Source organism: Rhodamnia argentea, chromosome 8, assembly GCF_020921035.1.
Source record: "Rhodamnia argentea isolate NSW1041297 chromosome 8, ASM2092103v1, whole genome shotgun sequence".
NCBI lineage: Eukaryota > Viridiplantae > Streptophyta > Magnoliopsida > Myrtales > Myrtaceae > Rhodamnia > Rhodamnia argentea.
The window spans coordinates 25,197,735-25,224,707 of record NC_063157.1 but is presented as its reverse complement, the minus strand read 5'-3'; the positions used below and the strand labels follow the sequence as shown (position 1 = coordinate 25,224,707).

Below are 26,973 nucleotides of genomic sequence, written 5' to 3'. Positions count from 1 at the left end.
AGAAAAAATGTATTTGTATATTGAAAATGCAGCATTTCAAAGCACCTCCGGATCTGCCTCAAGTCAAAGGCCTTGAAATGCAGATAATGTTGTGTAAAGTTACGTTTCGACCGTGCAGGAGAGCATGAAGTCTGCTACGAGTAATATAAACAAAGAAAGTTGATATTGTTGTCAAATTTGCTAAATATTGAAAATTTTGCCCATCCCTTGTTGCGTGTAAGAAAATAGGATATCATGGCAAATCAAGAATTACCTGACCAAATGTTTTGATCAGGCTTGAAAAATTGCGAAAAAAGTCCTTTCCCCCAAAATGCAAACAAAGAAAAAAACTTTAGAATGAACCAAGATCAACATAAAAACGAAGAAATATTCCACGTGTTTTCTGTTTTTTTTTTTTGGGTTTTAGTTCTTAATGGCTTTCAATTAATAAATTTTATAATTTGGGTGAAATTGCCCGTTGATTAGATAATCATGCATGCACATGAGATGGTAGAAAATTACTTTTTGTCGTTGAATGATTAACGTAATTTATTCCTTCAAATCTAATGCTCATTAAACGCAGGAAAGAAATATCTCTTAATGTTTTCTTCCTTTCTCATCTTCTTTTAACAAACTCCTGCTTTAACCTGAGTTTACAAGCCAAAATCCAAGCACATTTGACTTAGCAAAGCAAGAATTGAAGCCCAACAAACCAAATGCTTTACTATTCACATCACCACCTCGATTGAGTTTAAATTAAATGTCCAATATATTAGAACAAGCAGCTTAACATTAGGCTTTTGGATCCTCTTTCTTAGAAGACTCATGATTTGCAAAAAATTCAGGCTATTTTACCAGCTGATGGTTGCCCCGGTGTTGAACTTCCTCGAATTTGACAAACATTTCTGACAAATGTAACTTCATGCAATAGCACCTAAACATGACGAATGATCAAGTTTGTGAGAACAGGCGCTTCAGCAGGGAAGAACAGGGTATCTACAAAAGTAGAAAGGAAGGATCGAGGTGAAGATCTTCTCAAGCTAAGAAGCATGAAAGAATCACCCTATAATGAAGGAACCCCGATACTGTCTGTTTAGTATGTCGGAATATATATAGGGTTGTTCATGGCATTGTACCGCAATCAATCTCTTTGTTAAGATAGGCAGACAGTCGACGTAAAAGATCATACACCAAGAGTGTTGCTTTTTGCCTTCAAATTTTCCATGTCTAAAGTTCTAAAATGTAAGAAAAGAGAGACTAATTAAGAGATCCCAGACTATACTAAATACACAGAATACAAGCGTTAATTTATGTAAATTCCTCAGTTCCCTTCAGGTTGTGTGCTTGCACGAGGGACCAGCAACTCAGCCGCCACCAAACTCTTCTGTCAAAGCCGGAAAATGGACGATTGCATGAGCTGGTGTTCTGCAGCTAGAGCAATAAATCTTTGTTCATGAACACAACGCCGCACTGCGTCTCCCTCTATGCTGAGGCTTTGGGGACGAGACCAGAGAAATGTCTCTCCATCCATGCTGAGTTTACTAGTGAGGACGTGACAGGCTGCATCAGATCATTATTTATTAGATGGATCATAATTCCTGCTCCCAAAATTTCATTTAACTAAATAACTGAAAAATAGCACGTTCATATCCAATCAGGAAAACAAAAAGGATTATGTTATGCACTGAAACATCGGATTGGTTAGTTCAGAACTAATCAGTGTTTGCTAATAAGAACATACAGAGCTAAATGAGAGTAACAAAGAATATAGTAGTCGGCTCCTTCAGTGAAAGATATCAAGACCGTGTAATATCTATTTAAACCTGTAAATACCACGGGCTTGACATATGCAGGGCCAACGTGTATACCCTTAAAACATGTCTAGCTAAGCTCTTATTTTGCTTTGCTTAATTCGCCTTGGGTCAGACATTATAGTTTATCCAAAAGGTTACCAAGGCGGTGCCATCATTGCATATTTTAAATTTACCTCCTCACTTCAGCTCTTTTCCTGATTTTACCCATTTATCACATTTCACCTGCAGTGGCCAGGAGTCTACTTACCTCTCATCCAAATCAAATCACTTTCACGTTTTCCTCTATGAAGTCTCTAGTAATTGGATGCATCTCTTAAGCAAGGACTTGGCTTGTCCATTCTTTTCCACCTCATGTTGATGGGCCAGCAAATCCTTCAAACCTGCATCTGTCCAGAACGTTGAAGGAAGCTCCCTACAAAGGGTGATCATCTCCAAAAGGCACTCTGAAGCGCTGATGTGAACCTAAATTTGAAAAAGTAAAGAGATTAAGATTGAAAATAGATCTCTCTAATATCAAATGGATTATTGGTCAACAGTGCAAGATGAACATCTAACATGCATTTGCAGGAATGATCTAAGACGATCTAGGACTCTTTAGGTGGTCCACTTACCATGTCAACTAATCCATGCCAAATACAAACTTACTCTTGCTCGCACGGACAAGAAATGCCTACATTGACTAAAATATAAAAATCCTTGGGATGCTATCAACTGATCTCTCTGGTTTGGCTGAAGGAATCATCATAAAAAATGCAAACCAAGTAAAAGTAATTGCCCCTAGTGCCTCGAGTCAGAATGGAATTGAATCCAAGGAAAACCCCAGCTGAATGCGAGAGTTTGTTTAATACAGAGCCCACACCAGGAATCATTGAACTTGAAAGATATAAGAAAAATAAAAATCCTGCTTCCTCACATTGTGAAGGCAATCTAATCTAAACTCCAGAACTCTTAACAGATAACAAAACTCTTATTTACTGGAGTAATGTCACCTATATATGCATGGGACTTAATAATGCTACAATCCTACATCTATGTGAAAGCCACGCAAGATCAGATTGTTTTGAAGAAGATGAAGGCGATTTCCACCACAAAGGGAAAGTGAAGACAAACCTGCGCTATCTTAATTGTGGCTATGCATTCCGCCACTTTGGGTGACACCGAACAAAATAGCTTAAAATTGCAAAGGAAAAACAGATGATCAGAATCCAGAAAAGCAATTTGGAGAAAGAATGACAACTGATTCTAAAGTTGGTAAGTGCAACATGTCTGTCAAAATAAAGGAAAGCTATTTCCTTAAACAAAGTTAGAGATATCAGCCCTTACGTACCCTGCTTCTCAGCAATATTAGAAGAACGTTAATCCTAATTACCTCATGAAACAAAGATGCTGTATTTGCATGTCGAGAAGCTAGCTGACAATCAAGCAAAATGTCATGAATCCTTGAGCAGAGTCCCTTAATTGATAGAAAAGCTGATAGTTTGACTGCATGATGAAACAGTTAATAGAAACACTTTCCATGCTGCAATCACCTAAGAAAAAATTGGTTACGAAAATACCAGTCCATGACAACTCAGGTGAGAGGGAGACAATCCAGAGGTGATTCAAGTTATTTTTCTGTTCGAGAATATCATCTATATGTGCCACATGGATACATGATGTGACACAGTCAAGTACTTTTTCGAGCGGAACTGAAGAATCTTCTTTTCCATCATAATCTGCACATATCAACCATGCCATGTAAAAGGCACAGTTTAACAACGAGAGAAAGTTATCATATGGATTCTCAAAAAAGTTATCATAGGCAATTCAAAGGTTGCAATGCAGGACAACTCAAAATCCTGACAGCTGGACAGTGACAAGCTAGAAATATGGATGAACCTGATTTAGCAGAATCATTTGCTAGTCCAGACTTATCAGAAGTGGCTGAACTGCACATGTCAAACAATAATGGAAAAACCATGTTGAAGAACTCATGATTGCCAAATGCTTTTATAACCTGAAAAAACATGACAAGTTCAAGATCTTCATTAGAGAGGAAGGATGATTGGGGGCAAATTCTAGATAGGAAATAAGAAATGAAATACACCTGAAACACACTTTCCAAACAATGTACTGCTGACATGTTTCTTGATATGAGAGCTCCTAAAATCCCTACATTTTTCTAAATGAAGACAATTGCATTGGGGAATACCACCCTAACAATAATCTGGAATTACCTGATCAAGGCTTAAAAGCGCGGCTTCCCGATATTTCTTGACCTTTTTTGTGCATGCAGAGGATAGCAAATCCAAAATCGCACCTGCAGCGTTGGGATCTTCCTTGGAGATGGCTTGATGGCAAGACTTTGAAAGAGCACCCAAGGCATACAAAAGAGCCTCCTTCCCCTTCAATATTATAGGAAGAAACTAACGCATTAAAATCTGACAAGGCAAGGAAGTTTTACTGGTATAGTATGTGCAATAATTCAGCCTTTACTCATGCTATTCTTGTGTCATGCCATTGCATTAGTACTTTAGAACACAAACTACACATATTGCCCCTCCTTTAGCAAAGTCCATTCCTACCTCCCATAATCGACCGGGAAGTTCTTTCATAAGAGATATGAGCAAAACTTGATGACAAGGAGACAGGGATTCACCCAATACTTCACCCAGCTTGCAAATTGCCTGGGCAGCCTGCAAATTCATTCACAAAAACAATCAGGCATTTCAATTTCATATACATAAGAAGAGATGGCCAACTTATGATCTTGAAGACAGACATTTCTTGGAAGTACGATTTTTTCAGTATTATAGACACTGCCAATCAATAAAGATCAATATGCAATATATGCATTACGGACTTGCTTGTTTCCAGTGTAAGCTTTTGGACAAAAACAGGTGTCTAATATGGTATCATAATGCACGTTAGGATTTTAAATCCTGGCACTCCCTCATTTTTCCCTATCCTGTTACCTCAGTTTAAATGCCTTTGTTACTGCCTCCAGTTGACATCCAGATTATGTGCTTCACACGTAAGGATTGGCTTGCATGAGAGGCATTGTGGAATCTTTTTCTCATGGATTTTGTAAAGAGTGCCCCCAGGGCACTTGTTAAGTAACTCAACAAAGAAATATTGCAATTTTCCCATGCACTGTTTTTCTTATTTTTATGCATATCAATACTTTGGAAATGAAAACATTCGTTCTTAAGCGTGCTTAACAAGTTCCCAGGGACAAATATTAACAAGACCCTTTCCTTATAACTTACGGTTTTGGGAAAAACACTAAATGCAATATATAATAAACCAAAAGCAAATGCCTACCTTTTTCTTGCTTCCCCATGATGAAGATGAAATGTTGTCACAAATAAGAGAAACTATTTCTCTCATGTACAATTGAAGGGTAATTCGTTCGCCGCTTGTATTTTCTTCCCATAGTTCCTCAAATATGCCAGAGAGATTCTTGTCATCCTCAAATCTGCAGAATGATGAACATGTTCTTGTCTACTTCAGATTTTCTGCAAAATATTCGTTTTCTCCTTTTCTTTTATCTTCACTACAATTCATCATGCAGCTGCACTAGATGCCGGCATATAACTTATGACTTAATGATGCCAGCATCTTCTAATGGTAGGTCCACATTTTTCATGGAAATTAGATATGATATCTTATCAAAAAACCAGAGAGAAGGGAAAAGACCCCAAAAACCATTTGCAATTCTGGAGAATTTGTACTCCACTTTTCTTGTAAGCAATATCTTTATAAATGGATGGTGCTTAAACTTTTTATCCATCGTTAGATGCCACAGATTTTCTCATCCTCAAGGGAATCTTCCAGATTTTTCAGGCCTCAAAGATACCTCGAAGATGCATGACACTTCCATATCAAATAACAGATCAACAATAATACATACTCATAAAAGATGAAGAGTACAAGAACACACAGTTAAGTACCTTGAAATAAAGATCACAGGTAGAATTTCTGCATAATAACCGCTAACAACATCTGGGGCTGTGGATAGAAAGCTTTTCAGTAAAATCGCACAAGAGATTTGTGAATTTTTGTCACCGGCATGCAAAGCTGTGGTGTCTTCGATTAACATCTGTGCCTGAGAGGTACTTGCATGCTTTAGTACTAATGCACAGGCACTTGAAAAGGCACGTTTTGCTGCAGCACTTTTCTCCTCCCTCACAGCTCCAAACAGCAACTTCAATAGTGTGTTTGCAAATGGTTTGATATCTATGCCAACCTTTTGAACTAACAAGCCAATAAAGCTGGCAACACCAACCCTGCGAGTTAATCGAGAAGTCTATTAGGTACAGGAAATAGTATAGGTACGCTTGATCATCTAATATAGCAACATTCTAGCCTTCTAAAGCTGATTAAAGAAATTACAGAGAGAATAAATTTCATTCTTCAATTTTCTGAGTGAAAATTAGCCATTTCCCTGTGTGCATTTGGTGGTGCAAAAGCATAGCTTGAATTTTCAGGCCTAAAATATTTCTAATTACTTGAACTGCAATTTTTGTGATTTCCCTCTCTTCCTTAATGATTTGGTGTTCATTAGATACATCATTTTTTACCCAATAAGTAGACAACATTTGGCTAGGCTATTTAAAGGAGTTAAAAAGATCGTTGGTGAATTCAAAGCATGAAGGTGGAAACCAACCTCACGGGATTACTGATCCATCGGAGACCAAGCTCATGGGATTACCGAATCTCCATCGGAGCTAGACTATGAGAGAAATGAGAGCTTCATGGAGACACGTTTATGTCAAGACAGAGTTCTTCTCCATCATCAGACATAGTCCCAAAAATCAGACAAATTGTTCAAGTGCAACACTTATCGCAAAACCCTCAGGAAGAATGTGTTGGCAAGACAATAGCCAACTTCTTCTTTCGAAGGAAAGTAAGACTTGAAAAGGAAGATGGCTGTCCAACCACAGAGAAATTATACTTCACTGACCTAACCTAAAAATTTACCCACAGCCATTGATGTATTGGAGGTGTAGCAAATTAGCTAGCTGGCTTTTTTGTCCCAGTGAATCAGAGAAAACTGAGACTCAAACGGGCCATGTGATATCAACAAGTATTGAATCAGAGACATCAGGGACTAGAATACATAGATACTATACGAAAACAGAAATCTTTAAGAATGTCAAACTTCATCTTGCAGCATCTTTTCACCAAGAAAAATGCATATGAGATCATGCCAACAGACCTTGTGTTCAAGCCGACGCTAGCTCGCACCATTTGGGCAATTCGGGGAACCAAGCTTTCCAAGGATATAGTATCCACGACATTTATGCACTGGTCCAGAGTTTCCCACATAGGAGAACTTTTGGCAATTGAGATCCGCAAGTTTTCAAGTTTCTCTGTTTTCAATCCAATGTTTGTCGCATGCAACTACAAGATAAAGCATATGCACACAAAAAAAAAACAAATTTAATAGATGGAAATATTCAAAACTGCTAGAATGGCTAGTGAAATTGTCTTATACCTCAAAATAATTGAGCCCTGGGTCCTCAAGGCTTGACAAACTTTCTAGCATGCAAGAGACTAAGTCTGCCAAATGTGGACGAAGTGCGATCCCTGCACCCTGTGAATAAGTGAACAGTTACAGGTGATGCCTCTGACTGAAAAACTAGCTTTTTTCAAACAAAGTACCTCATTATTCCGGACACAAATTTTTTTACAAAACTAGCTCCTAGAAAATTCAACTAATGATGCAAATCTCAAAGAAATAAAAAAAATGAATCAATCATATAGCACATTAATTTCAACAAAACCACAAAAGTATGGAAAGCCAATTCTAAGTCTTTCAGCATTTCATTCACACATTTTAACGCACTTGACCTTACTAAACCAAGTGGTTTCCATTTGGCTATTAGCTTATATACAATCCTTAGGCAGTAAATAGATAGCCAGGTGGGTAAATCCATATTCAAAACTACAGCTCTACTCACCTCTTCAGATTCTTAAAAAACACACATTTTCATTAATTAACTTGCTAAGAAACTTTTCCAACATCTACAACAGCAGGATAGAGAGTACATCCACAAAGGCCTTTCTTTTCTCAAGAAGATGACCTATATGCGATGGTAAATGGAGCCCAAATGTTCCTCTTAGGGACTAAACTTTGTAACTAAATTTTGCAAAGGAAGGTACATCAAACCTTTGCAAGCTTCATCACAACAGCAATTGATGCTTTACGAACTGTATCAACCATACTTAAAATGCCTTCTTTAAGCAGATACGGTAAAACAACATCCATAGCTTGGCGTGAATCAGATGCTTCAGTGAGGTTGACATCGCAGAGGCGTATTGTCAGCGAAGTCACTGCACGGCATAATTTGTCGCCAGAGTTCCGGACAGTTTCTTTAATATCATCCATGGCCCGAAATGCAGCAATCCATAGTTTTTTCAAATGCTTCCCAACCTACTTGACCAAACTGTAATTAGTACATTTGAATAATATATATTGGCATCGGGAGCAATATAAACCAAACTTCTCTGGTTTTTCATTACAAAGGTTCACTAACCAAACTCAACTCTTTTTTCTTGAGTAAATTTCATTACAAGGTCATCAAAGACAGACAAATATATAGTTGTCAATTTAAGCATGCCATTTTAGAAACTGAGAAAATGGTGGTAACCAATAGTTCAACAGTGTTTGTCTTCAATTCCTTTTAACTTAGTTTCGCCATAAAAGTTTTCTTCCCCATGTAAGACCAATTTGCCTCTACAAGAACCTAGAAGATCTTCCAAAGCTACCCCACTCGTTAAAACTGCAGCTCTACAAGTCCGTACAATAGTGATATGGCACATACTTTAAAAACAAAAAAATAAAAAATAAAAAGACAGATGAAATCTCACGTTGCAATGGGAAACATACTAAGATAATTCGGTGGTTGTCACTTTGTCCAGTATACAAGTCCATTTGAAAGGTACTATAGAAAACGACATTTTTAAGAGTAAATCAAACTGATCAACAATTTAGCAAACCGAACAAAATGGAGCTGTAAGTACACAAAAGCAGTGGTGATCCTGTTGGATATCACCCCTGTTCTGCCATCAGTCGGTCATTTCCAGCACTACAGAATGACTTTTCCAACTTTGATCAACCACTTTTTAGCATACTACTTCCAGATAGTTCTCTTGACATCACAATAGTGATGAAGCTTCTAGCCCAGGGTTGCCAGGTGGCTACTCCAACGGTTTAGAAGTTTATGCCCCCAATATCATGGTAGTGTAATGTCCTTTCTAAAATTTGTATTTCTTCTCTATGCTTTCTCTTGATATTCTACGCTCTTTCCTTTCCATCTCATATTAATTTCTTTCTTTCCCTCCCCTTTGATTTTTTTTTTTTCATATAATGTAAAATTGTTTCGCATGCATATTTCTACTTCTTTGTTTGGCTATTGCACTCTAGGATGAATAGAGATGGTCGGAAATTCCTTTTGAGAAACATATATTCGAGTTAACACAGTTGGAAGAAACATGCTCACGAAGAAACAAATCCACCAAGCAACTTCAGAGACGAGTCATGATGACTTGCATGATCCCATAACATGATATGAACAAGAAACAAAAATGATAGAATACTTAAATATTAAACAATGCATTCATCTAACAGCTTAAGCTTTTAGAACAGTTGACAATGGTCTCACAAAATCTCACACGGTATCAAAGCGGGAGATTCCGAGTTCAAATCTTTCTATGCCCCATTTACCTCTCCAATTAAATATGTCCACGCTTAATACTAATAGAAATGACCAGACTTAGCATGAAGGGGAGTGATAGAATACTTAAATATTAAACCATGCCTTCATCTAACAACTTAAGCTTTCAGAACAGTCATTAGTGGCCCCACAATATCTCACAAAAATAAAGCATGAAATATTGACATTAATTCCAATAAACACAACACAATGCATTGACCCTAATATCAAAAGTAACATTCATGTCTTTCAATTTTCATAGTGGATTAACATATAAACAGTACATGTGAATGCTAGAAGAACATAACAATGATCTCTTAACAAAATATAATTTCCACGAAAAGAAGAAATTAAATTGTTTGACCTGAAACCAAACAATAATTTTAGCAGTTTATAATTCAAAACAATCAATAAAAAGCAGGTAAGAAAAGTTTCGCATTTTTCCAAATATAAGCACTAAAATCAGTTTAATTCAAATTACTTTTAATTTCCATAAATCTTTAATTAAAATCTATAATTGAAGTTTCTTGGAGGAAATTGAAAGAAATTAGGAAGTCATACAATCAATTAACCATTCCTTTTTGCAGAAGTACGATGAGCAAACACCAGTAAAACGTTAAAAGAATGGCTCAACAGCCCCCTTTTCTTCTCTCCTTTTCCCTTTCACCCATCGACTGAATCTTTTGGGGTGACGCAGACGACTCCACCTAAGTTTACTCATGTCAAGCACCAGCATTGGCACATACTAATCTAAATTTCCACCTAAAGCAACATTAATAGCTCAATTTTCTAAAGAGACAGCATTGATACTTTGAAAACTTAGCGTCAACTATTTCATATACATGCTCTTCAATGAAAGCGTAAGACCAAGGATAAGAGACTAGATTGACTTAATCTTTAAAAACGTGGACGACATAGAACTTATGAGAGGTTCATGTATTTACTTGGGATTCTCTGATAATTCTCAGACACTCAAATATACTGTATTTCCCACCCACATCCCTTACCTGATTAAATTTTCGCCCTTGGATAATATCAGCAAGAGCAAGACATGAAGCCTCTCGGGTACGCCAGAGCCTAGAACCACATTGTGTTAACAAATCATCCATGATTAGGTCAAAATGTTCATCGATTGTTCTCTTTGAGTCCTCCACTAGGGCCTTCCAGATATGTGCCATTGCATCCTATATCACATCCGAGAAAGGCATCAAGAAAAGAGGAAGAAATACCAATGGAAAATACAAGGGGGAAAAAAAAAAGTATCTCCTCAAGGTACAACAAGGCAATGAAGAAAATAAAATTGGCTTTACACACAAGAATTCATTAAAAGGATGTCATTAGATTTACTCAAATAGAAGAATTCAGGAATCTCCACCTGAACATTTTTGTCAGGATCATACTGATATCGCACAAGTCTGGGTATTAACACTCTTAGATGTGGCTGAAGAGCATCCCCAGCTTGCTTGGCTATTTTAGAAAAGCCAAAAGCAGCACCTCTTTTCGAATTTAGAGAAGCATGGTGATTTGCAAGATCCATAAACTTGTATATGAGATCTGGTTGCCCCATCTCATTTGCCATATTGCACAGTTCCTTATAAGTGCTAAGTTTTCCACCACTTAGGCTTTCCCCAATAGCCCCCTCTTGGAAAACTTCAGAGTCTTCGACAAGCTGTCCAACAAAATTTCATCCTCACATTTATCACCAGAGGAAGACATGGTAACTTAAATTTTCAAGTCAATATTTTCAAGTATTACGTGCCGCTCCATCCACCAGTTCCTCATTTTTTGTTTTCTGGAGTCTAGACATAATGTTGACCTTTCCGGGTTCTTAGTAGAGTCTTCCATCAAATTTATAACTAAAATAACTCGAACTACAATACAACAAACCTTGATGGCTCTCTTTCTCTTCCCTGATCCAGTTAGAGTATTGACAAGTGCATTCACCAAGTTTTTCTTCATAGATGCATCTCCAAGCTCATACACAATGCTCATGCCTTGGGAAGCAAGCTCCTGAGTAAGTTCATTTTGTTCACCAAGTAGTTGTGAGAACACTTCCTGCAGTCCCAAAAGAGGGGAAAAACATGAATCATAGCAACAAAGTAGAATGGTAATCTTCCCAGCAGATAAATTGTCTAGTTTGCTTTTCTAATCCATAAACGTTCTTTATCTTTTCTGTCAGCAGTTTGTTGCTTCTTGATTGACCTAAAATGATGCACAGATTTCATCTCGACATTAAAAGAGTCCAAAGTCCTTTCTTCAACAAGAAAAGACCTTATCTCAGCTCATTTGCACAACTAAATAGACCTGTATCTTCTGACTACAATTAACGCAATACACAAGTAACCTGGAAATACAGCAATTGTGCACCTCTTCATGATATTGGAAGTGCATTCAGGAATTCTATACCACAAGAAAAACTCGGTGCATCTATTTGTATAGAAAAAGGTGGACATTCCAAATTCCCTGATACTTGAGCGAGCCGATGCAATTTTACTTTACTTAAGCAAGTATGATGAACCAGGAGCTCAAGGCCCTTGATAAGTAACAAAGACATCCATTGTAACACCAACCCAAAAGTCCATTCATCCTCTTCATATGTTCAGCATATTATTATTGTTGTCCGTTCAATTTCACTTAAAAGCTAGGCCACTGGTATACATAAGAGTGATCTGTGGTTTACTGGAGATCGAAGTTTTTCTTGTGATCTGCCAAAAACCAGCATCTTTCCAACACAATGATTGCAAGAGTAGAAATAAGCTAGAGTCAAAAGGGCTTAGTGCCACATGGAAAGAGTTCTTGTAGAGCCTATAGAGTGCATTGTCAACAAGCTCATAAGATAATTGGCCAATAATAATACAAAAATAACAAGTTCAGAAGTACAAAATTTTACTTATCAATTGACAATAAACCTGAATCTCTGGCAGCATTTGTTGGATAGTTGCATGATGGCCACAATACATGGTCAATGACAACAACCAGACAGTCCCAGCACAGCGTTCTTCCTTTCTAGGACTGTATAAAAGACCATCAAAGAGCTTTCTAGTAATTGCATCTCTCATGCTAACACGAGAACCTTCAGTCTCTTCAATCATTCCATTAGAGATATATCCTGTCAAAGATGTGCTCATGTTTTCCATAAGATAATTTGAAGACATGGAGAGTGAAGTATAATTAGTCTTGAGAATTGTGTCGGCAGTCACGGGGACAGTTCCCCACAAGAAAGACAAAGCCTCCCCAGCAGCAAAAAGGACATCCTCAACCTGCACAACTCAAGGATTCAGAGATAAGAAAACTCTCAGGTGTTATGCGACAATAAGACCAAACAGGCATCATATACTAAGACAAACACAAGTAGAAAGAGCAACAACAATCAGTGTGCCCACCTTCGAACGGCAAAGGCTGAAAACCAAATCAATTGCAATGTTGAGACGCGAAGATGATGTTTCTTTCATACAGACATGTCCAAGCGATACAGCAATTTTCTGAATTGCTTTAGTATCATCACCAGAAAGCAGCTTCCTCAGTTTTTCTTGTAGAACCATGAATATGTCGGCTGCAACTTGAATGAAGTCTAACATAACTAATCATCCATGTAACTGATTCCAACAAGTCCAGGAAGAAAAAAGTTACCTGAGGTGGAATCATCAGCAATTGATGGTAATGATACACGCAACCCAATATGACCTAATGCTTGCATAGCAATAGATGCCAATGTTGCATTCTCGGAGTTCACAACATCAACCAAGCATTTGAGTACACTCTGGAGCAGTACTTCTGGTATCTAAAAGGTGAATGTCAGATACAATATGATTTATGTAAATGCAAAAAACTACAACTCAACTTAACAATATCCACCACAATTATACAGAAAAGAAAAGGGAAACTTATACATTCATGTCATTATCTTGCAACTTGCATTGGCCTCAACATACTTAAATGGACATCCTACTCCTGACACAGATGTCACAGTCCAACTTTACATCAGTAATAAGAAAAAGAGTTTGCCAGCAAAGGAAGGTGTAAAGTTGGAAAGAAATTATAGATTTATATTAATCATGGATTATAAGGGAAGCTGGAATAAATCACACAGGATAGGAGTGATAGCTGATCTCAAATGTAGCGAAAAGGAAAAGACACAAAGACATAGAGCAATATCAATTAAGATCATATCGGAATTATAAAGCCTTGGTTAGACACTGTGATTAGGAAAGTAAAATTCTTGTTTCCCAGAGATCATGAAAGTAAATTGTAGGAATCATATAGTACTTTGTATCGAATGAAGATATATGTCAATCAGTGAATAAATCTAAAAAGTCTGGAAATTCTCTTGGTTTCATCTGCTAAAGTTATCTTTTGTCACTGAGAAAAGTAATGCATAAAATAACTCACTTTTTGGTTTTATTAGAAGTCATTTACCAAATCCATAATCAATTAATTCAAACATTCAATAAATTGCTCATAATTGTTGCCGACAGTTCAACATGGAATTTCTCCTTTTTGGACGATAACCAACAAAGTAAATTACCGACCCAGGGCCTAGGACAATAACTGTTACCCAGAGAGTTAAAACCATCAAAATGCCACTTAGTCTGAAGTGTAATGAATAGACCAAATAAGGCATGGAGCAAACATAAGACATAAGTTAGTCCATAAATGTATCAACATCATGCCACAGTGCAATCAGAAGGAAGATGCTGATCACGTGATTGACCATATAATGTCACCCGTATATTCCTGTCAAAACTCACATGCATTTATGCTTTATTTCAGAAGGAGGGGAAGAAAAATGAGGGATGGATGTCGAAGATGGGGTAACAATTAAATTTTTGCAAGGAGAAAAGGTGAAGACAAATCTTCTCCAACACCCCCCCCCCCTTCTTCTTTTCCTCCTCCATGTTCCCAAACAATGCGTTGAGGTAACAATGGTGGCACAGGACAACAAGAGAGAGAATAAATAAAAGTATGGGAAAGAAAAACTCTCTAACAAGTTGCCTGAGAAAAACAACAAACTGTGACTTACAGGAGGTGTCCTACAAATACAATCTGCCGTGATATATCCTATAGCACATACCGCTCCGTAATGATAATCAAACCTGAAGAACACACAGAACTCCCCAAATCAGGAGAACTTTTGACTGTAGAGTAAAAAAATGAAGGACCAATCTTCCAAGAAAATTTGCCAAACCTTATTTTGCGTGCATCGCTAACTGAAAAAACTAGTTCACTTATCAAAGCTGAAGCAGCGGTGGTTGGAAGACCAGAGGAAGCCATTCCAAGTAAGCGTGCTGCAGTTTCACGAGTATCAATGTCCACATGACTCAGTAATTGCTTTAGCCATGGCAGTTTGTTAGCATAATGAGGAACGATCACCTGTAAATATCAGTATTTAGTAGGAAAAGTTAATGCTAGTCCCACGGGGAAAATTAAAATAGAAGCAGCAAGTCCAGTGGCTTCTTTTGTCATACTTGTGGAGTATGAGATCCAAATGCCACCAGCGCCCTGGAGGCACAAGCATGCAACTCAACCGAGCCTTCAAATGCCATTGCATGATCTAGCAGTAAACACACATTTTTCACTGAAGATGAAATTTCAGAGGGTCCTCCATCAGTTTCAGAAAGCAGCTTTTCTGACTCAAAACACTTCAACAAAAACTTGATCATTGCAACATAAGTTTCTGAAGGAAAAAGAAGCTGCTGTTCCCTTGTTTCAATTGATTCTAACAACTCTGGTCGCTGCTTGAGGATGTAAGTTAACATGTCCCCAAGTTTTGGGTACTTCCAATTGATATCAAGACGGGTAGGATGCCCATTATCATTACCGGGGAACAGGCCTTCCAGTGCCATTTCTCTTCAAAGAAATTTCAAAAGAAAAAAGCAGAACAAACAATAACCATACATTAGTAATAGAGACAACTACCGCTGTACGCATACATAATAAGGACAAAAACCAACATACAAAGCTAGCCAGAGAGATGTATCAGAAGAACCTTAGTGACATCATGACACATGAAGAAAACAAGCAATCAATAGCATGCAGCATTGAGAGAGCATAAGCATGAAGAAACTAAAAACATCAACACTAGATCATCAATATCCACGAATCACACTCATAATCTGACAAAGAAGTAACAGGACCTACAGTCGCCTACAAAATGCATCTACTTCTTTGTACAAACTTGCAACAAATAGAGAAATGTCTAACACTCTACCCTAACCCATAACTCCTCCCTCTTATATAGAAAAATATTACCTAAGAATGCCCAACTAATTTGACCCAAAAGCATTTTAAATTTTTTTATCATATATATACTTTGAAGAGAATATGTCATCTACCTTATATCCAACTTTGGATCTGCAGCCCCAAGCATACATAGAAATCGACTCGGGCAGTGTTGCAAATCAAACAACATAGTCGCCCACCTCACAGCACAGAAACGTACTTCACTTTGTTCCTGATTAAAAAAGGTTCTCAATTTCCATATAAATTGTATACTCCTGCTGTACACATTTACTAAACCAAACAGTACAAAACCTGTTTCAAATTTTCCAACAGTAGTGGCTCCAAATCCTTTAGCACAGTAGTGGATGCATCCTGATAATGAAGCATAAAAAGTATCAGTGATCTCTCATAAACGGAGATGCATCAAAACAAATGAAAGGATAACGGAGCATAAACAGTATCACTGATCCCTCATAAAGGGAGATGCATAAAAAAAAAATTAAAGGAAAGAAGCTTTAAAACAAATGAAAAGAAAGAAGCATCAAAACAAATGAAAGGAAAGAAGGCCGTCTATTGGAACAAAAAGTCCTCAAAGCCAGAAAGGGGGAATCTTCAAACACCAATCCTTAAGTTCTTTTCTTTTAGAATCTGAATACCCAAGAGCACGTGACAAAAGATTGATCGATGCCCCTAGAGGGGATACTTTTCTTACCTATGAATTGAAGGGATTACTTAACCATATGCCGGAGGAGACAACTAAGATGATAGACTCACTAAATCCAAAACCAAATCAAAATGCAAGTGGAGATATTACAGGCAAATAAACTACGACTAATACTTCCCCCACCCCCACGCATCACAACTTCCTCTACTACCAATAGACATTGTAAGCAATTCCTCCACCACCACCACCACCATTATTTCGGCTGCTACGTTATAAGCCTAATTCCAATAATTGGCTCAGCTGTATGAATTGTTTCATGCCAGCATGCTCAATTCTGTATAGTTTGTTGTAAGCCCTAAAGTGGTATATATCTCTCTTTTTCACCTTCAATATTTTATTTCAAGTCACATAAATAAACCTAAAAAGGTGTTATTAAAATCACGGTGAGTCTAAACTCCAACATAATATCTAAAGCCAGGAATCTTTTATTAGATTGCACTAAATGCCCAATTAAAAAGCACAAAAGTAACACAAGCTGGAGACAAGTCGATGGTCATCCCAATTTGTTTCTTCATTTATTTATTTTATAATACCTCCAATAGGCTATTTAAATTTGTAACACCATGGAAACAAGGCTCTTCCTAAGGTCTGAGGTAATGACATCAGTCTCCTTATCATACATAACAAAAGTCAAACATGAAAAGCGTCAAAAATCTTTCTTCATATTCAAATAACCTTGATTATAAGTGCTTTAGCGTAGACCTATAGGTAATGAGATGTAGGCCCTGCTATAATCGTTTCAGAAGATTCTATCTTGAAGCGCTACCAGAAAATGATTTTATAGTTGGTGAAGAAATTTAAACCATTTACACCTAAAGCGGACCAAATGAAGCTCGCCTATTGCCAAAATGACCAGTTAGAACAAGCATTTGTGATGTGCTACAAGAAAGGGGTCTTCATCACTTATATTATAATTTCATGCAACAGATTGAGAATCAATATTCATATTGTCACCGAAGAGTATAGCAACCTTGTATGCAGCAGCAAGAGAGACAGTTGCTTCTTGAATCGTAAAACGGAGAGATGGTGCCTCCAACTTCAATGCATCAAAAAGCCGAGCAGCCATATCGACTTTATCCCTAAGAGCACAACAAATATGGGATAATCCAACACACAAAAGCAATGAGCCGAGCAGCCATATCTTCTCTATCCCTAAGAACAGAACAAATAGGGGACAATCCAACGCAAAAAAATAACAAGGTTTCTTTTGTTTTTTTTTTTTTTTTTTGTGTGTGTGGGGGTGGGTGTGTGGGTGTTTGGAGTTGAGGGGAGAGAGAGAGAGGGGGGGGAGAGAGAGAGAGGGAGGGATCTCGTCCGATACCTGAAAAGCTGAGGCGTTCGCTTTGCAAGCAACCCAATTGCTTGAAAAGCAAATGTTTTTGTGTCCTTGGCATTAGAATCTACATGAACAGAATAAATAGGTATTCATGAACTAAATGCTAGCTGGATTTTAATCTTAAAAGATAGATGAAAGTAATACAATCAAGGGAACTCTGTTGCATGCTAAGCTCACCTGATTCAGAACCTGAATAACCATCAAGTGTCTTCAGAATTCCACCAAGGATAACAGGGCCTATCAAATTCAACTGATCAAGCTTTGCCTGAGAAAGATATAATTCAATTGGCAAAAGACATCAGTCCACTAATTAAAAAATATTCCAACAGTAGAATGACAAGATAAACTGCTAATATCATTGTGAAAGTTGCTTATCATATTTTTTTTTCAAGTTTAATTGTACTAAGTCAGTGTCTTAGACCAAAAAGAGAGTTGTCAATAATCCAATGCTTCTCAAGCAAATAATCAGCACTGTAAAAAATGGCTAAAGTGACATCACTGCAAATGCCTTCAGATACTTTCTTAATGAAAGAAACAGACTTATTGACATATGCATTCAGATATTTCACAGGTACAAATCCCAAAAAACAAGAGAGGCCCTGTAAACATGTTACTGTGCTTATTTAGGTTTCCACGCTAAGAAGCTGGCGCAGTTAGTCTCTCCATCAGATTGATAAACGGTGAGCACTTGCTAGACACGTAATACCTGGACATTTTATCCCGCATTTTACCTAAGAAGTCAATTCTGGATGATTCAACTTTTTTAACATTTCATTAGGTAGCACTATTTCCCTTCTTCTCTTTCCCTATAGCCTCCGAGGGTGTGTTACGTTTGGAAGAGGCCGTCTTTGAATTGAGGCAGTAGACCAGTTTAACTTTATTGCAGTTAAATAAAATGCTTTAGCAAAACCCCGCAATCTAAGTACTGATTGGAGTTTACCTAAGAGGTTGAGCGTAACATAGGAACTATGGTGAATGGCATCACAATTAGGCAACTTTACAATGATGTACCTAGATATTTCTTCCCAACTTCAAAGTAGGGTAACTATAAATTAAAACCAATATCCCTTACATGCTTGAATACCCAAACTGTGAATTCCATTCCCAACTGCTTCAATCTTGTGGTGGTACCCTGTCCTATAACATCATGATTTCAGATGAATCAGCACAAAAAGGAATTATGACTTATACAGAAAATATTATCATGAAAAAGGAAGGGCTAAATAGTACATGTACACCATAAAACAGAAGCATCCATATCTATATACGCCAAGTTAAACAGGGAGGAAAAAATGGACAGCACCTGTCAAGAGACTGTGGTTTTACCTTAGCTACTAATTATTTTGCAGTAGGACCCGTGAAATACCGGATACAGACTTTATTAGTATGAAACATCCTTTTGTAAAACAAGTTGTGCTCATCGATTATATCACACAAAGCTATGGAGATAACTATAACCTCAGAGTATAACGGGACAGATACTTCACACCTATAATGAGGTGGCAAACTTCGACATTTAAATTCGGGAATCTACTACAGCTTGTGGCTTTGAACATCCTCATGCATCAGTCGAAGGCACAAAATATTCAATGAGGGCACAAACACAGAAAACTGGCCGGATCCCAAATTAGGACACTTAATTTGGCACAACATGAAACTAAAAAGAGTTTCTTAATGGACAGCCAAGATATCCCCCAACTGCACCCCACCAAAGTATTCTCATCAAATACGCATTCATTTTGTGCAGGTGTTGGTACTTGATCACGATGAATAACGCCCCATAGACCATCACCAGCCTTATTTCTATTGTAGCATTTGCCCATTTGCTGAATGACATTTCCCAATGACACAAACACTATCGCACTTCGTTCCATCTTGCTCTTACATTTTGGGTAACATTTTCACACACCCTTCTGTTACATCATAAAATAGACCCAGATATATGATTAGCTCGATATCAGGCACTTTCCTCTCTCACTTCTCACCACAACTGCACGTAAATCTCACTACAACTTGCACTTCATAGACACTCTCTTTATTGCTTCATCTAACTTTGCTACTACCCAAACATGTAGTTACTCTTATGAGTCTCTCCAAATATGGCTTAAATTGCTATATTATCATATTGGAAAATTCTAGTCCATTTTGTAAGATAAACTGAAGGAGGAGCGTTTTGAAGAAGCCCCTAGTACCATATATGCACCCAAATATGCACTGCAAAGTCCATGGAAAACTGTTCGCTGCAGTAATTGACCGACAAAAGACAGACATCAATTTTGCTTTTAAGGCTGAATTGGCAGGAGCAATCCTAGAATCTGGTGCATCACTATCAGCTCCAGTAGAACCTGCACAACATGCAAAAAAATACAACATTAAGGGTATATGAGGCATAATGGAGAAAAAAAATGATTGATGTTTTACTTCTTAATAGCACCAATAAATTTGACACGATCTCCTTTAAATGTTCTAAAATTGGGAGACCACCTTATCCTTATCTAAGATTTAAATGTGCTAAAACTCCCCCTCGCATGCAAATTGGGATTACGTTTAAAGACCGAAGTGCAGAGATTGACCAAGAATTCAAATGTAAATAAGGGGCCACAGAGGACTTCTCGCTCTCATGTCTTTTAGGCATTGCAAGTATACTGCCAACTTATAAAAACTTCTATGATTATGCTTTAACAAAATGTAATGACAAGGGCCATGCAGATTTCGTTTGAATAATGAATTACTTACAACATGGTTCTTAGAGATTGGAATTTCAACATACCAGCATCATTCTATCTTTAATGACTGCACAAATTAATAGGCCGCAAAAGTTTCATACCTTCCTCATGAATTTTATAGTTTTTCTTTAGAAAAATGCCAAAAAATAACGACAATGCCCATTTCACTTAATAATAAAGTACTCCGAAAATGCTTCTAGAGATTCAAAATACAAGCCTCGTGTGATGTCCATGACAGCATGATCTGATTGGCCGCAAAAATTTTATGCACTGTCTCAAATGGGTGCTCCAAATGAAAATCTTACTTTTCTCCTGGTTATAGTTTTAGAAAAGGTTATATTTCTCACATAGTGTTACTGTTACAACAGCACCATCTAAATGATATTTTTTTCCTGAATGACAGACTTAAATCCAGCCACTTTCCAGAAAAAGAAAAGTCTCCAGAAGTTGCTGAAAGAAGTATTCAGCAACAGTAAAAGGCTCGTGTTAGTAAACTGAAACTGATCCCGCCACTAAGAACATGAAAACGAAAATTGCTAACTACAGCTTTGAAATATTAGCCACCTCTGTACAACTTTCCTTAAAGTGGCAGGCACAACACTACTTGGATCCTTCATAGATTGGCAAGCTTGAGGAGGATTTTAGCAATGACCTTTGAGGAAAAGGAAAAATTATAGCCCCATAAACCTCAAAATGCTACAAGAAAAATAACTCGAATCTGGAGAAACTTTTCCTTCAAAGAAAAGATGAGGCAGACTCACTCACGTTGATGGAGAAACTGACTCTACAGTGGAATATTATAGACTGTTGGCCTAGGATATATAATCTTCAATCAAAGACTGTGCATTCGATCATCATTTTATTTTGCCCATATCATATCACATGCACTATCAACACGAGATGCACCACAGAAATAAGGTAAAGCCATCAATATGCATGAAGGCAACGAAAGATCATTATTTAGAGAGATTCTTCTCCCCCATCTTCCTTTTTTTAATAAAAACTTCTCCAAACAGACATGTAAGAGAATGAAATCGTCTATGCCAAGCAAGAAATCGTCTATGCCAAGCAAAAAGCCTACAGGAGTAATCTTCAGTAAAAGACTCATTTCCCCAGTCCATACCATTGAAGAGTAGAAATAGTCTCTTTATAAGTGATGGATCATCAAAATTTGCACCAGAAGCCTTCTTCTTTAAAAGCTCATCCCCTCTCATTGCAACAGCCTCTTGACTGGTACAAATCCGAACATTAAGAAACAATGAGATTCTACACGTGCACATCCATCCATAGGACAGGCCACCAAGAGAGCAAACTACAATGCCAAGATACCTGTCAGCAGTAGCAGCGAGATAGAGGGGATAAACAACTTCAGGGGTGAGCTCCATAGCTTCAACTACATTCAAAAACCCCAACTGCTTCCAAAAAAAAAAAAAAAACACAATTAGAATTGATTGAGAAACCTTAGATATTTGGAGAATAATATTGTAGTTGGTGTGGCATAGGCTATGCTGAAAATCCACCACATAGAGATTTGCTTTATTGCTAAGATAACATAGAAAGATTTTCAAATCATAATGACTCCACCTTTCTCATCAAAAGTGTATTACTCATCAATTGATGTTTCCCAAGAAGACGATTGGCTTGAGCAATTGAAAGCCCAGGGGAGCTTCCTCCACTGTAAAGAAGTAAATCCTTGATTAAAAAAATTGGAATAGCATCTCATACGCTGTGACATAATGCTCGCTGAGGTGGTATACAAACCCTTGAGATGATGGTTGATACAAGATATTATGAAGGCAAAATTCAATGAAACCTTCCTTATCCTGAGAATTAGTTATAGCTTTATACATTGCAGCAACTTCTTCATTGACTCCAGTTGAGTGGCATTCACCGATCACCTAAAAGCATTCGACATGTACAAGTACATAATCAAGAAACTTCTTATTGATATTAAGCAGTACATTGAACACATTATACATAAGGAAAACAAAGAAAGAAAGAGAGGCTGAAAATACATCGCTAGATCAGGTATGTGCAACAGTTAGAAGACAACAGGTCAGATTGACCCTAGGATTGGTTTGAACAACCATTTACAAAGACCCTAAAAGACCCAGCACTTGAAGGTAGTAATTGCCAAACTTGGAGTTGGTCCTCTCCAAATTATCACTACACAAGTAAAGACTTTCCGTGGTAAAGATGTCATAGTATGGATCGTTCACAATGATGTTTTCAGCATGTTCTTCTCCGATAGACATCAAGACATAGAATATGAAAGAAACAACAACATTAATCGACGTAAGAACACTCAAAACAAGAAATAGCACCAAGTAATGTGCTTGAATAGTCTATAGAGCTTTCCAAGCTACGAGGAACGAAGACTTTCCAAACAAACCTTTGCTGCAATTCTTAGAACAATCTCTTGATGCTGATGAGGAAGCTTTGAAACATTGGCTGCAAGTATAGGTGCCATCATTTCTTTCTCCTGAAAAAAAAAAAAGCCCTTGTATCAGGAATCACATGAAAGATTTTCTAGACAGGTGAGTTCAAGATAACAGCTTTTCACTTCCAAAGGGACTTTAGATACCAAATAACAATAACAAACCTTCACATCAGAGCGGTCAAAAGCCATCTCAATATACAAAATGCAGAAGTTTTTGACAATTGATACAACATTGGCTTCTGTGTATATTCTCCATAAATCTGACAAAGGCAGCCCAATTTCAGGTTGGTGTTTCACTCTTTTATTAACATGGCTCAGGATCTCAAGAACCTGTACCAAAAGATGTATCAATCTGGTCATCCCAAATGAAACGATTTAACAATAACAATGCTGCATAACTTTGAAGTGACAAATAACACATTCAGTTCAGCATACGAACACTTGCGTAAATGAGAAACAATTAAAAGACAGAAGAAGAGACATGAAAAATGAGAAATGAGGCCACCATGGATCCATAAAGTGACAGGAGCATTAGTCCATCAAGACAATGTCGCATTTCGACAAGTAAATATTAATAAGATACTTACTTTCATATCGTAGGGAATTCTACAGAATATGAACTCTAAAAAGGACCAAGAGAATAACCACCACTGTATCAGAAATCAAGATGGTGGTAAAGGAAAAAAAAAAAAGATGATACAGCATTATCTTTCATTGAACCTCCTATTCTATACTATCAGGAGTCTTTGAAACAGGAGGATTAGAAGTTTTTCCTGATGTTACTTCAGAGTAGCATAATGTTTGATTAAATACGGTTGGAGAAAAAGAAATTTGGCCTTGTCCTACACGGTTTCCGCCAAATGCAAGTGGCAACCATTTTTTTAGAAGGATGCTTGTTATGTACTATTTACAAGGGATTAAGTCTAAATGGTATTGAAGCCAGTGGGATTGACTTAGTAGTTTCAGGAATGAACACATTTGCGGTTTAGGTGCATACATTCGATTCCCGCCAACAAATGTGCAGCTAACCTCATTTGCCAGCACCCCGGCTGCTGCTAGCATCATATATGGTCCATGAGATTAGTGCAATATTTCATAGCATAACCACTTATCTAAGATAGGTTTAACAGTATATTCATATTAGACAGCTGCTTAGCCTAATATGAGACAAGGTTAGAGAGTGACTCAAGACAAACGATAGTCACAGGTGAACCCTTTCTTTCTATTTATTTATTCTTTCTACTTGATTAGTTTAATGAGTTCTTATACATAAAGGAAACTAAAACTCTTACCACACGAAATAGTTACAAACAGCAGAGATGCTCAGAAGATTTAAATCTGTGGAACTTAATGATAGAAAAGATGCTAGACAAGGCATTACACAAGAGCATATACAGCCCACCCTACCCACTTAACAGAAAAGAAGAAGAAATACACCCATATTCTAAAGTTTGGTAAACTATTCCCAATGGAAGCATGAGAAGAATTGCAATGTCCACCACAATACTTTTCATTTAAAATAAGCACCCCTTCCACCCCCACCACCCCCCCCAGCGCCGCGCCGGGGGGGCACCCCCAAAAACCCCCAACAAAGAAAAAGCATGGTGATACTGTTTCTAGCTATGTCACCCATGAAGTGTAAAAAATTTCCACAAGTAAATTAAGTTCCTTCCAGCTAAAAAAACTATCAAAGAAGATATATTTCCCCGTCACCGTCATTCCTTCTCACCAGCCATTTAGCAAAAGGCCTGACAATATTGATTAGAGGAATTCTTCTTGATAACAATAGCAATAAAAAACTACTGCACGTACATGCACATCAACAAAGACAGTTCATGCCAAGAGTAGCCTACTGTATGATTAGAAACTACCATACACTAGCCCCTTGAAAAGGTTCTCCAACACTATAACTAGCATAGGGTCAAGTTCACTAAGTTCCAAAGAAAATTGTTCATGAACCAAAAACAAGAAATGGGTAACATAAAAAGAAACATGATGAATTAAAAAAGCTAACAGCTACTTCAACATTCTTTGTGTAGTTGGATCACAGTAAATTCAAAAGCAAAAGTTGCACTAACCACCTAAGTTGACTAGTAATCGGAGAGACTATAGTACATATAAATGGGACTGCTATTCATCAAGTGTAAAGCTGTCCAATTAGCAGGGCCAGGCTGCCCTTTATGTCGAGCCTAATTAATTTTCAAGGCGCAGCCAATAAAACAATGCATAAAATTCACGCCACCAGCTCATGTGCCCAACAGGGCTGAGACGGGCTTTATAATTGACTAGCCTTACCCACACCTGTCCAAAATGGCCTTCAAGCCCATGTGGCCCAGGCGCGACTCTTGGGCCGCCAAGCCCATGGTGAGATCTAGTCTAGTGGGACATAGAAATGGTTGAGAAGCGCATAACAGGGACTATGGAGGTGGTCGCAATGGCTTTTATGGTGGCAATGGTGGGGATTGTGGTTCAAGGGCTGTCTAGTACCAATGAACTGACTTCGAAGAAATACTCATGGTGCCAGTGGTAGTATTGGATCTGGAGTGAGAGGTGGAGGTGGCAAAATCATAAGTGATCAAGAAGGTGTCATAGTAGTGGTGCTGGCAACAGGAGACCACTGGTGGTCACACCGGAGTTTGTGCTGGGGAGGTGGCAATGGGATTGCAGCGGTGGTCAATTTGCAGTGGTCATGTTGAATTATAGGTAGTGGCAGTGACAAGAGGAATGGACAAACATATTACAGCAAACCTCAAGAGTTTCCAAAAGAGTAACGGAGGGATAAAAAGACCAATTCACAAATTGGATTATAAAATAACATGTCAAACGGTAAGATGGTATTTGCACAAGTGAATTAGATTCAAGCACCCTACAGAAGTCCGCCACAAAAGAAAACTACAAGGAGCCTCTTCCGAAGAAAGAGTAGAGCAAGAACTCCATATGTGCTCTAAAAGAGCAATTACAGACAAAACTTGCAACTCCAATCCATCAAAAGGCCGTTTATTGCGAAGTGCACCATATGAGGCAAATGGGAGAAGCCTTCATCAATTATTTTCTTCCGCAGGTGAGGTCCAACTCTAAAAGATTTTCTGTGGTAAATCTTCCCGGTTATCAAGCAGTGCTCTAGCCAACTTACCAACCTAAAAGCCCTAGAGCCACTCCTAGGCCTTACAAAAGAATCTCGGCCACTTTCGGGTTCTAAGCACGAGCTCTTGGCAGTTCCACTATCCACACACGCGCACACGGAGAAGTTCGCAAGAACCGCGAATTGGGGAAAAACAAAAAAAAAAAAACAGAAATAGGACCACAGAATTCCCAGGCACCGAAATGCTAGCATCAATCAGACCGACTAAACGAAGTTCGAACGAGCGTGAAATCACAATCGCACTGGGAATGCGTACCTTGTTCCGGACGGCGGAGGAAGGGGATGAGAGGGAGGAGATGGCAAGAGGGAGGAGCTTGGAGAGCAGGGCTTGGAGATTGGAGTCGTCGCAGAGCGCCAAGCGAGTCAGCATTCGGTCCAGCATCTCCTCCAACTCCGCGTCCGACATCGCATTCGCCGGTGACGACGACGATTCCGCCATTTTCGAATTCGATCGGGGTACGCGGTTCGCGAAGGGAAGCCGAAGAAGGTCGAGCAATCGGTGTGTGCGAGAGGAAGAAGACGAACGATGTGACTCTTCTGGTCTCGGAAGACTCTGCTTATGCTTGGGCTTTGGCTTGGGCAAGAAACCAAAGCCAGAGTATTCTCCCTACTCTTTCGGTTCCATCGAGATTGTATTCGTCTATCAATTTTTCCTTTCAAGGGAATTTGCAAAAGTAGTACTTCACAATTTCGATATATCGATTTTGGCCACATCCTTTTTTTTTTTTTAATGCAGCCCCATCCGCGTTTTCTCAAATGTCTTTTTTTTTTTTTTTTGTAATTCTCAAAAACTAATTCACCAAAAGTTTGGTGAATTAGTTTTTGAGAATGTTCGCAACGGAAAGTCCGCACGAAAAATGATTTGAATTATTACTAGGACCATCTGAAACTGA

At 38.0% G+C, this 26,973-nt stretch overlaps 1 protein-coding gene across 2 annotated transcripts; it reads right to left on the bottom strand.

Annotated features, from left to right (window-relative positions):
* Window positions 1-1,048: 1,048 nt before the first annotated feature.
* LOC115735231 (proteasome adapter and scaffold protein ECM29) lies at window positions 1,049-26,704 on the bottom strand. Of its 2 annotated transcripts, XM_030666360.2 has the most exons (36): window positions 26,337-26,703; window positions 23,101-23,268; window positions 22,891-22,980; window positions 22,260-22,396; window positions 22,083-22,173; window positions 21,828-21,910; window positions 21,622-21,728; window positions 19,965-20,117; window positions 18,845-18,909; window positions 17,950-18,037; window positions 17,758-17,836; window positions 17,407-17,515; window positions 16,025-16,084; window positions 15,826-15,944; window positions 14,959-15,340; window positions 14,679-14,863; window positions 14,514-14,586; window positions 13,124-13,274; window positions 12,877-13,046; window positions 12,403-12,753; window positions 11,381-11,548; window positions 10,869-11,162; window positions 10,501-10,677; window positions 7,948-8,211; window positions 7,273-7,371; window positions 6,994-7,178; window positions 5,726-6,061; window positions 5,097-5,250; window positions 4,358-4,468; window positions 4,010-4,177; window positions 3,672-3,789; window positions 3,350-3,508; window positions 3,163-3,275; window positions 2,904-2,963; window positions 2,041-2,255; window positions 1,049-1,539 (listed from the first exon to the last, which is right to left on the bottom strand). In XM_030666360.2, exons 1-35 carry the CDS (start codon window positions 26,517-26,519, stop codon window positions 2,076-2,078), a joined length of 5,430 nt encoding a protein of 1,809 aa, XP_030522220.2. In that variant the 5' UTR covers window positions 26,520-26,703; the 3' UTR covers window positions 1,049-1,539; window positions 2,041-2,075. The 2 variants fall into 2 exon arrangements, with proteins under 2 accessions (XP_030522220.2, XP_048139269.1); XM_048283312.1 differs by having other exon boundaries at window positions 21,622-21,910; window positions 26,337-26,704.
* Window positions 26,705-26,973: the final 269 nt, after the last annotated feature.

Excerpts from the sequence above, each read along its gene's own strand:
- LOC115735231 (XM_048283312.1), bottom strand. The coding sequence starts at position 26,519 with ATGGCGGAATCGTCGTCGTCACCGGCGAATGCGATGTCGGACGCGGAG. Across the intron at positions 23,269-26,336 it reads CCTCCGCCGTCCGGAACAAG|GTTCTTGAGATCCTGAGCCA; the intron begins GTACGCATTCCC and ends CTTTTGGTACAG. Across the intron at positions 15,945-16,024 it reads TGTTGGAAAATTTGAAACAG|GAACAAAGTGAAGTACGTTT; the intron begins GTTTTGTACTGT and ends TTTTTTAATCAG.